Here is a 14,767-nt window from a genome sequence, read left to right on the forward strand (position 1 = left end):
CATGGAGATAACCAACGTGACGGAATGCCGGAGAACAACATCAGTCAGAGTGGCTCCCGAGCGCGACCGAGACCTTACAGTGTCAAACACCGAAACAGAATAACACAAAAAAAACGCTGTTTCCTTTGTGCCCCTTTGTTCTCTGCCCCCAACCCTCTCCTCCTCCTCCTCCTCCCTCCCACGCCCTCTCCTCCTCCTCCTCCCTCCCACGCCCGCTCCTATGGAGTCTATTACGACTGGGAAGGCTTCCGCTTCTGGTCCTGCAGTAGTGGACTCTTCTGGTCCTGCTGTTCGGTAGCCATGGCCCATAAAGTGTCTCTCTGGACCTGCTTGGCCTTGTTGTACAGCAGGACGCCCACGACGACCAGGAGGGTGCCGACGGCGCTCAGCATGGTGATCTGGTTGCTGAACACGAGGATGCTCAACCAGATGGACATGGCGTGCTTCACTGTACTCGCCACGCTGTGGGGGTGATGGTGTTGGGGTTAGAAAGAAGTTCACACAATCGCTGTCTAGGACAAGAAGAAAGAAGCTGCCTGCATCTCAATTAGACTACAGTTGATAGTCATGCTGGGCTGGCCTTCAGCCTGTTTAAAATTCATCCTTTTTCTTTGGGTGCGTTCGTAAATACGAGCGCCGGAGCGCACACTGGGTTCAACGTAACATAGAGCGACCAAGTAATTTGATTGGACAAGTGGCATTCCATGAGTGCTGATCAGATTTCTCGAGTGTATTTACGAACGCACCCATTGTTACTCTTCTTCACAACTACAAAGTACACCTCGTAGGATCTTTTTGGGTGATGAAACAATGTTTATTATATGTCATGAATATTTCCCTTTTTTTTTTTTTTTTTTTTTAAACATCTGAACCATAGCAGACGCTTTTATCCTAAGCGACTTTCAATTAGAGATGATCTCCTATGTGAACATGAATACAGTAACAACTATGTGTCTCCTGAATACAGTAACTATGGGGGAGGGCTAGTCATTTAAAGTCACCTCTAGGATGTTATGGGTATGATCCACGTATACATTTCTATCTTTGAATGACACTTTCACCTGTTCCCATGGTTACAAACGCAGCGCACCCCATAGAGATGCACCCCCAAAGACCCAACCCTAACACACCACAGAGATGCCCCCCAAAGACCCAACCCTAACACACCACAGAGATGCCCCCCAAAGACCCAACCCTAACACACCACAGAGATGCCCCCCAAAGACCCAACCCTAACACACCACAGAGATGCCCCCCAAAGACCCAACCCTAACACACCACAGAGATGCCCCCCAAAGACCCAACCCTAACACACCACAGAGATGCCCCCCAAAGACCCAACCCTAACACACCACAGAGATGCCCCCCAAAGACCCAACCCTAACACACCACAGAGATGCACCCAGAGAGTCTCCTACCTGAAGGTGACAGGCGAGATGCGCCCCATGAGAGCGTAGGCGGTGACACTCTGCAGGTGGAACAGGACCCCGTCAAACACCAGCAGCAGAATGACGTCCTGACTGAAGTTTAAGCTCCGCCCACTCTTTCCAATCACTGGAAGGTCCTAGAGGTCAAGGAAGCACGGGCACGTTAAACCACCAGAAACACATCAGAACAAAAACACTATGTCAGCAGTGTCACACTGTGAACTGGCCTACATCTCTCACTCCAATAAAACACTTACACTGTGTTGACCTGACAGAATGAATACTCAACACAAAATGCGACACTTGTGCCACATGCGAGGGTGACTGGTTCACAATACAACGCTCCAGGGCACTACGACAGCTCAAACATTCTCTGGCAAACAGTCGCCTCCAATTCACGAAACTCGTTACGTTAACAGTCAAACTATTGTCCATTATTGCCCCCCTCCCCTCTCTGGAGGAGCTGTACAAAACACGCTGTCTCAGGAGGGCCTCCAAGATCTCCAAGGACCCGACCCACCCTGGGCACGAACACTTTGTCAAGCTGCCCTCGAACAGGAGGTACAGGACCCCGGCCGCTAAGACAAACAGACTGAAGGACAGCTTCTACCACAGGGCCGTCAAGGCCCTGAACACAGAAAAGGCCTAAGTTCTGGGCCCAGGACAGTCCGGACGGATTGTATGGCAGCTAGTGCTGAGGCACAAACATGTAAATTTTCAAGCCTGCAAACTGTGACACTTTAAAATAATTTAAAAAAATACTTTCTTGTGAAATATGACAACCCTAGTTGACTATCTGTGCAGTATAGTACAGTGGATTGTGTACATAGCCTCTATTGATGTAAACCAGCTCCTTACCTTCTTGTGATTTTATGCATCTATGCTTTTTCTAAAATGTGTTTCTTTTTCCTTTCCTAAACACCAGGGGAGCCTCCCCTCCTAAATGTCGTTGTTTGGTACCTGTACTGTAGCAATGACAAATAAAGTCTATCTATCATTAGACAAGAGTACTGTGTGTAATAATAATAATAACTTTATTTGTATAGCGTTTTTCCTGCAAACGTTGCAGCTCAAAGTGCTTTAATCATTATATAATCTGAATTTAATTATTTAGTCATTTAAAGGCAATATTAAAAAGATGGGTTTTTAGTCTTGACTTGAACATATTTGCTGAGGTTGTAAACTGGCAGTGCATTCCACAATTTGGGTGCATAAAATGAGAATGCAGCCTCACCAAATCTAGACAAGTCACTCTTTGTTTGCCAATCTGTGGTATACTATAGATTGATGATATTAACAGGATTATTGCCAACATACTTCTTAATATAGTAGTCCACTAAAAGTATATATTCACTATAACATATACATGGTAGTCATTAAAAAAAAGTCACGATACATCATCAACAGTTACAATAACATATTCAGAGCATAGAACAATACACATGGTGCTTCAATGTGACACACACACACACACACCACACACACACACACCCACTGACCAATAGGAAGATCCAGGCAGGTATGAGCATGATGACTGCTGCTGCACTTGTGTAGAACTGCAGCTCTGGAGGACTGGACACGACACAGGAACAGGTGTTAAGTACAGGAAACAAAGATGTGAATCTAATGAAATACTATACTAACATCCTGTACTCACTCTCTCTCTCTCTCTCTCTCTCTCTCTCTCTCTCTCTCTCTCTCTCTCTCTCTCTCTCTCTCTCCCTCTCTCTCAAAAAGGGGCTCATGTCTGCAATTCTCAAATTGCACAAATGACCAAATGATCTTTAAAAAAACATGAATAAAGAATAGTTTTTTTGCATATTACGAAGGTTTAAGTGTCGAAGTGCCCATTTGATATAACAAACAAGAGTTTTAGGATCACTAAATACTTACAACACATGGTTTGTAAACAAAAGTATGTTTTAGGACATGTTCAAAAACAAGGACTGTGTGATGATCTAATTATGTGTAGTTATGTGTTTTTAGCATTTTTATGTCCCAACAGCATGTTACAGATGTTTGTAGCAATGCTCCTTCTTAGCGCTAGCCTACTAGCAGCTGTTTTTCTGTGTGTTTTGATTCAGAGCGAGTTTCTCTGCTATTTGGTTTGAGGTGTACCAACATTCAAATAAGCATAACTTCTTCAACTATTTTCATGTATTTGAATGTATGACACATTATTTGAAAGCTAACAATCTGCACTTTCATACTCTGGAGAAAAAAAAACTGGAAGAATGACATTGCCCTACTTGAGGACTTTTTCACCAGACCGTGTCACAAATACATAAATACACATACAAATACAATGTATAGGCAGAAACAAGGTCATTTGTGTTTCTGGCCTTGGGGTGAAAGGTCACAGTCGGTTCAGGATCTATGTAGACTGTTTGGCCCCAGGATTAACACACCCACTTGTTAGGTTTGCCAGGTAAATATTACAGGTCGTAAATGAACTTGTGACTTTCTGTTAGTACAGGGTATATACAGGAATCTTGAGGTTAATTTCAATACTTTTCTAAGACTTCTTGAAGACCTTGTCAATATTTTTCGAGACCTCACCGCCACTTCGAGCTGTAACCGTTTACATCAGTGACACCTTTAACTTAACAGTTTTAGTTTGCAATAGACAAGACCACTATCATACAACACAATTTCCGGTTCATCTTTGTTTTTTTACTAAAAGAAATTAGGACTCAAACTCTTTGAACAGAGTCTAATTCAGAAAAATACCTACAAAATTCAAGACCTCATAAAATCGTGATAAGACTTTTTAATACTTATTAAGGGTCTTGATTTTGATTGATCAACTTTTAATACTTTTCAAGACACAGCGGATACCCTGTAGTATATTTACCCAGAACTGACTGTGGATGTTCAAATTTGTTTCGACACGGAGGTCTAGGTAAACCAAAAGATGTCATTTTTTTAACAACTGAGAACTGCAGAGTCACTACCTATCTTCCACCGTAGCCAGAAAACCCAACCACAGTTAAACAATAATAATATCTTGATTCTTCCTTCTTCCTTCTAGCATTATGACTGCCAATGGGCCCTGGCCCTAGCATAGATTACTTTGTCTTGCTGCGACTGATGGATAGACGATTCACTTCCTTAGACAAATGTATTTGTTGTCGCTTTGGATAAAGGTGTCGGCTAAATGCCAAAGATTTAAATGTCTGATTTCAAAACCAAACTTTTGGAGTGTAGAACCACTGTCCATTCCTACACAGGACACTGCATATTTATAATAATAATAATAATAATAACAACAACAACAACAACAACTTTTTATTTGTATAGTGCTTTTCCTGCAAACGTTGCAGCTCAAAGTGCTCCAATCATTATATAATCATAATTTAATTATTTAGTCATTTAAAGGCAATATTAAAAAGATGGGTTTTTAGTAATAAAAAACCTGTTATTTAGTTATAACACTACATAACAGATGTAGTTCTCTTCACATGTACTTTGCGATCTAAATATATATTGCACTGTGTACACTAACATAAAATACACTGATTTCCTTGCTGTCACCTTTGGAACAAGTCTATTGTGAAAGATTTAGAATCTACATGCGATTTGGCTGAATAAATAAGGATAAGGAAGGATAGGAGAAAATCAAATAGAGGATAAATGTAATATCCTTTCACTAATACACAGTTGAGGAACTAGTAACATACCTGAATTTGTAAGTGTCCCCACTCAGCAGTTTTTTTGAAAAAACATTCTGTAAACTGAAAAATAAAACGGAAAGAAACCCATTAGGAAGTCTGAAAAGAAAGTTGTGTGTGAAAAGTGTGTGTGTGTGTGTGTGTGTGTGTGTGATAAGTACATCAAAGAAAATGGTGTGGTTCAATCTCACTGAACAATTTATTAAGAACACTATACTCATTTTTCTTTTTATTAGATTAGATTCAACTTTTTTGTCATTGCACAGAGTACAGCGAAATGTATTTTTTACTCTAGGCACACGTCAGCCATAGTCAGCACCTCTGGAGCAATTAGGGGTTAAGTGCCTTGCTCAAGGGCACAACGACAGTAGTAGGCACCTTAGATATGACGCCAGCAACCCTCCAGTCACCAGCTCACATGCAGCTCCCTCCTGAGGCGGGGATCGAACCAGCGACCTTCTGATTGCTAGCTGGCCTCTCTAAACTCCAGGCGACCTGCCGCATCTGAAATACTGGGTAGGGCCTCCCTTTGCTCTCAAAACAGCCTCAATTCTTGGAAACATTCTTCCGAGATTCAGGTCCATGATATGACTGCATCACGCAATACCTGCAGATTCCTCACTCCTCACTTTCAAGCTGTGAATCTCCTGTTCTACCACATCCCAAAGGTGTTCTATTGGGTTCAGATCAGGTGACGGGGGAAGGCCAGGGAAGAACACTGAACTCATTGTCATGGCTATGAAACTTTGCTTTGTGACATGCTGCATTATCATGCGATGATTGACTGGTATTAACGGGCCCAAAGTGTGCCAAGAGAACATTCTCCACATCATTACACCACCTCCACCGGCTTGGACTGTTGACACAAGGCAGGTCGGGTCCATGGCAGGTGTACCGGTGTTCCTCATAACAGGTGCTGAGTGAGTGTATTGTAGTCCATGACATGCAGAGTTGTGCTGTGCTGTGCTGTGTTGTGCGTGGGCGAGAGAGAGAGCGAGAGAGAGAGTATATACCAGTCCATGACGTTGGTGGAGAGAGCTGCAGAGAAGCCAAGCATGTTGAAGCTAGTCTCTGTCGCTGTGCAGAGGGCCAGTCCAGCCATTACAGGAAACAGGGAGAGGTTTACCCACAGTCCTACACACACACACACACACACACACACACACACACACACACACACACACACACACACACACACACGTCAGGTGAGTCAAAGTCACTATACATCATCAATAGTTACAATAACATATTCAGAGCATAGAATACACATGGTGCTTCAATGTGACACACACACACACACACACACCACACACACCACACACACACACACACACACACACACACACACACACACACACATCAGGTGAGTCATTTGCATAGAACAATACACATGGTGCTTCAATGTGACACACACACACACACACACACACACACACACGCCAGGTGAGTCATTTGCATAGAACAATACACATGGTGCTTCAATGTGACACACACACACACACACACACACACACACACACACACACACACACCACACACACACCACCCACACACACACACGTCAGGTGAGTAATTTACACAACAACACACTTGACCTCAAACTGTCTTCAAAAACCAAGTCAGGCCCATGGCAGGTACAAAGCACTTGTGCCATATCACAAAGGAAAACAATGCTAGCATGAGAATTCTGACAGCACAACATGACAGGGAAACAAAGTCCTGGAAAAAGATGCGGTAACCCAGATGGAGGTAAAGAGGTCCCTCCCTAAAACTGGTAGGTGTTAGATGATGTCACGATGACTTGGTAGTTATTCCAGAGTGAGAGGGAATAACAAAGGCAACACATTTGTGACAGCAGCTGGTAAAACAGGGAACAAGTCGGCAACCAACGGACCGTGCAGACTTGTATTCTGACAAATCTAAATACATTTTAACGTTGTTGAAAATCAATGACACACTCGCTAGTCGAGCCAAAAACATTGCAATGCGGGGCGCTTAGGTGGCGTAGCAGGTTAAGCGTTGACCATGTAACTGCAGGGTTCGATTCCGGCCAGGGACATATCCTGCACGTCATCCCTCCTCTCTCTCTCTCACCCATCCTTCCTGTCTAAATCTCTACTATATCTGTCAATAAAATGAAAAATATGAGTGGGACTGCCCCACTCAGAAAAAAGAAAAAGAAGAAAAAAAATGTGAGTAATTGTGTCATTGATTTTCAACAATGTTGACATTTATTAAAACATTTCTGAATAAAAGTCTGAACATTTTGATTGTTTGGCGGCGACTTGTTCCCGTTTTCACCGGCTGCTGTCACGTTTGTGGGTTAGAACCCAGCCGGGATCTTAAGCGTCTGCGTGTGCCTTACCTGTGTATTCCCCCAGGATCAGCCTCGACATGATGACAGTGAAGATGGGAGCGGAGCTCTTCACCGTCTCTGCAAACGACACGGCCACATTCTTCAGGCTGACTAGCCCCAGCACCACGGTAGTAAACCTGCAGACAGAACCAACGCAACACTGGAATTCATAGCCAGAAACAGCAAGTCCCAACACGCCCTGAGCATACCTCATACTCTAACTGCCAGTGTTTCTTTTACCCATTCATTACCCAGACCGTGTACAGGTCATTCATCACCCAGACTGTGCATTCATTACCCAGACTGTGGCGGCTCACTACAGTCTCATTTTTCCCGCCACAGTTTCATAACAACACCGAAATTATTTGTACACTTTTCATAATAACAAAATATCTCTAACGGTGCGTTTTGCACCGTTGCTTCAGCAAAGCGTCTCTCACTCCCGCCCCGCTGCTGTAAGATCTCACACTTTAGACTACTTATATATTTCAGATCATTTAGTTCAATATTATTTCAGATAATTTATAATAAATATGTTTCGGATCTTTTTTTTTTTCTTTAAATACGTGGTCCAGTCACCCCAGTCTCACAAAGTCCTGAGGGAAACACTGAACTGTAATGAATGAATGAATGGTCTTTATTGTCATTGCTACAGTACAGGTACCAAACAACGACATTTAGGAGGGGTGGCTCCCCTGGTGTTAGGAAAGAAAAAAAAAAAAAAAAAAAAAATTATGTCACATGACCTGTCAGTGATTAATGGTAGCTAGTGCTACCTGGCAGGACTTCTCTGCCCCAACATGTCGTGGGAGAAGATAAATAGTTGTGTTGGGGCTTAGCGGTATACCGGTTCTTTAGGGGCAATTACAAGCGACACAACTTTATGCAAAATGACTCCTTCTAACAAGTCCATTAAAAAACATAAAAATAAATTGCAACTTTGGTTATTTTCGGTACCAAGACATATCCCTTGATGCCCTTTTTTTGTGTAGATGTGTGCAGCATGTAGATGTGTGCAGCATGCACGTCTTCATCATTCTCAGTGGAAGTTACGTGCGCTCCACCTTTGTGTGATTTGCTGACGTTGCTTGGCGGTGCTTGGTGAGGATGTTGATGCAGTGGTTTGTACTGTAACTACTACAACTGTGTGAGTTCCTACTGTTTTAGCAGAGATTAGGAGATTAGGCACAAAATAGCAGATAATAGACATTAATAGGCGCAAGTCATACTATAATAACACACCCTATGTATTATACATTGAAAAACACATATTTCTTTTAGAGAGATATATATATATACGTATATATATATTTAAAAAATGAAAAAAAATGTGAGTAATCCCCACTACTACCTAGTTAGTGTAGAGTAGTGGGGATTACTCACAGAGTAATTGTGTCATTGACTTTCAACAATGTTGACATTTATTCAAAATGTTCTGAATAAAAGTCTGAACATTTTGATTGTTTGGCGGCGACTTGTTCCCGTTTTCACCGGCTGCTGTCACGTTTGTGGGTTAGAACCCAGCCGGGATCTTTAGCGTCTGCGTGTGCCTTACCTGTGTATTCCCCCAGGATCATATATACATATGCCATCCTCTACTCTGAATGGCTAACATGTTATGGCTATGGTGTGACACAGATGAGCTTCCCACTGCTGTCAGGACTGAGTGACTCCCCTATCTTCCGCCGTAGACCTCCATCTCTTCAGGCTACACCTGAACTGTCCCTGCTGAGACCTCTCCATTCCCTCTACCCCCCCGTACAGTCTCTCTACTGTAGATAAAAACATTATTCTTCTAACATTATGACTGCCAATGACTGCCTGGCCTGAGCATAGACTACTTTTTCTTGCTATGACTGATGGATAGGTTCACCTACATAGACAAATGTTGTTATAAGTTGCTTTGGAAAAGGCGTCTGCTAAATGCCAACAATGTCAATATAAGTAGGCTTACTGCATCGTGATGTTTTGAAGGGAACTATGCATTGAGTAATGTTATTCATACTCCTCAAACATACGTATAACTTTTATTATTAAGGAACAAAACGTACCGTAAAATGTGGAAAATACCGTGATATGACATTTAGGCCATATCGCCTCAATATCGCCTGTGTTTTATGACAGGATGAGTAGATTCAGGTGTGTAACACAGACAATGCTGTTGGGCTAGACTGAGTATCCATGTTAAACTGCTAGCTGAAGCTATTGCTAACGTTATGTAATGTTATGCTAACGCCTCGGATGCTGTGGCAAACGGAATGACAGTTGCTTCACTGATGGTGTCACTACTGGTCAACAGACAACAATCTGAGGTATGTGAAATAGTAAGCAATTATTACTTTTGAGCGAACTCTCGAAAGTCATAAAAAGACACATCTCTGGGCGCGGTAGCTCACTAAGGAGCATGTCACGTAATCGCAGGGTCCCTGGTTCGATTCCGGCCATCGACCTATCCTGCATGTCCTCCCTCCTCTCTCTCTCTCTCACCCACCCTTCCTGTCTCTATCCCAATAAAGCAGAAATGCCCTAAAAAACGTATTTAAAACCAAAAGAAAAAAAGACCCACCTCATGAGCCCCACAAACAGCATGATCATGAGGAAGTTCGGGGGGTACTCAGTCCTGGTCTTGTGCTGGTACAGGCAGCAAGGCACATACATCTTGAAACAGCCTATGACGGTGGTGGAGAGCATCTGAATAGCACCTGTGAATCCAAACAAACCAATGGACGTTGTACGAGATTGAGTTCATTACACCGTGAGTCAATCCTGAATAAAGGTATCACTCTATTATCAGTCAAGTCGTCTATTAAAGTTAAATTAGCAGATGAACAATGAACCCTGCTGACAGTGAAAAGTTAGTTAGTAGGAGTCTTAATCGTTTTCAACACGTTTTCTGGCTACGGTCTGTTATGTTAAGTCTAAGTTATGTTTCTGAATAAAGGTTGCACTGGCAGGGTGTGGGATGTACTGTATTGGCTTTGCTTTTAACTTTGCTCGATAACTATACACCAGTATGAGGAAAAGACTCAGTGTAAGTGCACAGACAGTTATGATCAATTGTTATTTGCTAACTTCGGTCAGTGTTCTTCAATCCGGGTTCTGAGGAGTTACAGGGTGTGCTTGTTATTGTTCTAGCCCTACACTAACACACCTGATTCATCCAATCAAGGACATGCTGATTAACTGATAACTGGTAAGTGCTGGGTTACACCAAAGCCAGAACACCATGTGTTTCCCACAGACTAAGTTTGAAGAGTGTAGTCCGAAAACCTACTACTACTACTACTACTACTACTACTACTACTACTACTACTACTACTACTACTACTACTACTACTACTACTACTACTACTACTACTACTACTACTACTACTACTACTACTACTACTACTACTACTACTACTACTACTACTACTACTACTACTACTACTACTACTACTACTACTACTACTACTACTACTACTACTACTACTACTACTACTACTACTACTACTACTACTACTACTACTACTACTACTACTACTACTACTACTACTACTACTACTACTACTACTACTACTACTACTACTACTACTACTACTACTACTACTACTACTACTACTACTACTACTACTACTACTACTACTACTACTACTACTACTACTACTACTACTACTACTACTACTACTACTACTACTACTACTACTACTACTACTACTACTACTACTACTACTACTACTACTACTACTACTACTACTACTACTACTACTACTACTACTACTACTACTACTACTACTACTACTACTACTACTACTACTACTACTACTACTACTACTACTACTACTACTACTACTACTACTACTACTACTACTACTACTACTACTACTACTACTACTACTACTACTACTACTACTACTACTACTACTACTACTACTACTACTACTACTACTACTACTACTACTACTACTACTACTACTACTACTACTACTACTACTACTACTACTACTACTACTACTACTACTACTACTACTACTACTACTACTACTACTACTACTACTACTACTACTACTACTACTACTACTACTACTACTACTACTACTACTACTACTACTACTACTACTACTACTACTACTACTACTACTACTACTACTACTACTACTACTACTACTACTACTACTACTACTACTACTACTACTACTACTACTACTACTACTACTACTACTACTACTACTACTACTACTACTACTACTACTACTACTACTACTACTACTACTACTACTACTACTACTACTACTACTACTACTACTACTACTACTACTACTACTACTACTACTACTACTACTACTACTACTACTACTACTACTACTACTACTACTACTACTACTACTACTACTACTACTACTACTACTACTACTACTACTACTACTACTACTACTACTACTACTACTACTACTACTACTACTACTACTACTACTACTACTACTACTACTACTACTACTACTACTACTACTACTACTACTACTACTACTACTACTACTACTACTACTACTACTACTACTACTACTACTACTACTACTACTACTACTACTACTACTACTACTACTACTACTACTACTACTACTACTACTACTACTACTACTACTACTACTACTACTACTACTACTACTACTACTACTACTACTACTACTACTACTACTACTACTACTACTACTACTACTACTACTACTACTACTACTACTACTACTACTACTACTACTACTACTACTACTACTACTACTACTACTACTACTACTACTACTACTACTACTACTACTACTACTACTACTACTACTACTACTACTACTACTACTACTACTACTACTACTACTACTACTACTACTACTACTACTACTACTACTACTACTACTACTACTACTACTACTACTACTACTACTACTACTACTACTACTACTACTACTACTACTACTACTACTACTACTACTACTACTACTACTACTACTACTACTAATAATAATAATGTATGCCATTTAGCTTTATCCAAAGTGACTTACATTGCAGTGAGTGCATACATTTGTCAGTCTATGGTCCCAGCGGGAATCAAATCCGCAACCTTAGTGTTGTTAACGCCATGCTCTACCAACTGAGTGACAGAGCGCCACAAAACCTGCATGAGTGTCTCTGTAATGTGTACTTAAGTCAGGGTAGTGGTGGTTTAGTGGATGACAGAGTGTTGTACGGGTGATCAGAAGGTCATGAGTCACCACCGGTGTGCCCTTGAGTAAGGCTTATAAGACTTATATAACTAGGTGACTGTTCCTGTTAGCTCTAATAAAAAGGCGCGTCTGCTCAACGGTTAAAAAAAATAAATAAATATTACCCAGCATGCTCGGCTCCCCTTCCAGCAGCGTCAGGATGTACTTGTTGAGGAACAGCGTGCAGAAGCTGAAGAAGTACCACAGCCCCAGGTAGGTCAGCGACTTGGAGTTCCATACCCCCGAGTCCGCCTCGATCACCGTGGTCTCCGTGATGGTGATCTTCAGTATGTGTTCCCCCGGCATGCTCTCGCTGCGCGCCAACACCACGCGCTCCTGCCGGTTGCGGAACGGGGACAGGAGGGCCCACAGCGAGGGCCACCAGCGCCGCCCCCCGTTGTTGTTGGCAGCCATGACACAGGGCGCCTGGTGACCCAGCACAGGGGTCCAGCAGAGGGACGGACACACACACACACACACACACACACACACACACAAAGAGTGGTGAGGGGGGACTGGTTGGGGAGGGGGGACTGGTTGGGGGGGAGGGAGGGGGTAGGGGGGGTCAGTCCATCTTCAGCATATGCCCAGCGACTGATTATTCAGTGTCCTCCTCTGCAACACGACTGAAAAACACAAGGGGATTCATGTTGTTGGCATTCAACATTCTAAAGGCGATGACTTTAAGGGCCTCAAGATAACATTGCCGAAGACCTCTAGTCAGTGAATCCATTCATTCGGCGTGTAACGCAACAATGCTTTCATTCATGGCTAGTTTAGACCTCATAAGGCCAAAGTTATACAAAGCCAACACATTGCTGAAAGGAAAGAGAGACGTGACAAGCCTCTGACAAGTGTCAAGTAAAGCAGAATTGGAGCCAGGCGATAATTATGTGTGGTGTGTGTTTTACACATCACAAGGGGCAAAGGTCTGTAGGAAAACCTCGTTGATCAAACAGTATTGTACCCACATCGACATGCTGGAGAAAAGATAAAGATAAGATAAACACCTACAACAACTTGGACTGCTTGACTGACTCTCTCTGGCTCTCAATACAAGACATAGTATCATGTGTGCTGAATGCTGAATGCATACTGCATAATGCATAGTGGAAGGTTACACTGCAGAGCTTAAAACCAGACCAGCAGCTGTTCCAACCCGAGGTTGCATATGACAACAGAGCACATTGACAAAACAAAACCGAAGTCACTTTGTTCACAGACACACTACCGCCATCAAGCCAGCCAGCACAGACAAGGAAACGTCTGAGCTCTCCGGTTTTTCATAAGTAAAACAATACATTTCCCCCCGAAAAAGGACATTTAAATCAGCGTGTTGGTGTGGTAGATGTAGGAATAGTTCTTTACCTAGTGCAGGTTTCCCAAGTTCAGCGCAGGGCTCGCCAGATCATTATCTCTGATGCTGCTCTCGGAGCTCCGCGACTGGGGAACTCCGCCCAGCTGATTCCGGTCAAGGTAAAACGTGCTTTTCTCTTCAAAATAAGAGCCCCCAAGTTCAACTTTGTTTTGCATTTAAACATGGTAAATAGGGGTCATGGGGATAACAATAAATATGCTAATCATCGTAACAAATATATATCAATCATAACCATATCTGGTATAGTATTGAACCCAGAAGAACGTTTGTAATTGTTCTTAGTCTTGAAATGGTATTGCCCCATAATAATAATCATCATAATAATCATAATAATAATAATAATCATAATAATAATAATAATGGTCTGTAGGCCTACAGAACTTTTTTTTTTTTACAAGATTTCAATACATCTTTGTTTGACATCCCTCATGGATGAAACTCAGTATTTCTAAATGCTTAAATAAGTTTAACGTGGGCGCTTTTATTTTGAAGAAATAATCGTTTACATAAATTGACATTGACCAGAAGTAGGTGGGGAGTTAGAGAACACAGGTTGAGAAAAGGCTCACAAACTATTTCAAAGATTAATCCTTAATTGTAATTACTCGTATTATTAAAGAGCAACCGTTGCGATGTTTATGGTATGGTATGTTTTTTTCAGTTAGTACATTTTAAAGATATTGCTAGATTAACAATCCGGGAAA

At 41.9% G+C, this 14,767-nt stretch overlaps 1 protein-coding gene across 1 annotated transcript; it reads right to left on the bottom strand.

Annotated features, from left to right (window-relative positions):
• Window positions 1-230: 230 nt before the first annotated feature.
• Window positions 231-14,099, bottom strand: LOC308159707 (solute carrier family 35 member E2A; the record flags this gene model as incomplete). The annotated part of the gene is made up of 9 exons (XM_080533522.1): window positions 14,054-14,099; window positions 12,811-13,311; window positions 10,021-10,156; window positions 7,464-7,591; window positions 6,112-6,232; window positions 5,108-5,161; window positions 2,927-2,999; window positions 1,419-1,564; window positions 231-462 (listed from the first exon to the last, which is right to left on the bottom strand). Exons 2-9 carry the CDS (start codon window positions 13,097-13,099, stop codon window positions 231-233), a joined length of 1,179 nt encoding a protein of 392 aa, XP_080389648.1. The 5' UTR covers window positions 13,100-13,311; window positions 14,054-14,099.
• Window positions 14,100-14,767: the final 668 nt, after the last annotated feature.

The sequence above is a fragment of the Nansenia antarctica genome (assembly GCF_963989245.1).
Source record: "Nansenia antarctica genome assembly, chromosome: 6".
Taxonomy (NCBI): Eukaryota; Metazoa; Chordata; class Actinopteri; order Argentiniformes; family Microstomatidae; genus Nansenia; species Nansenia antarctica.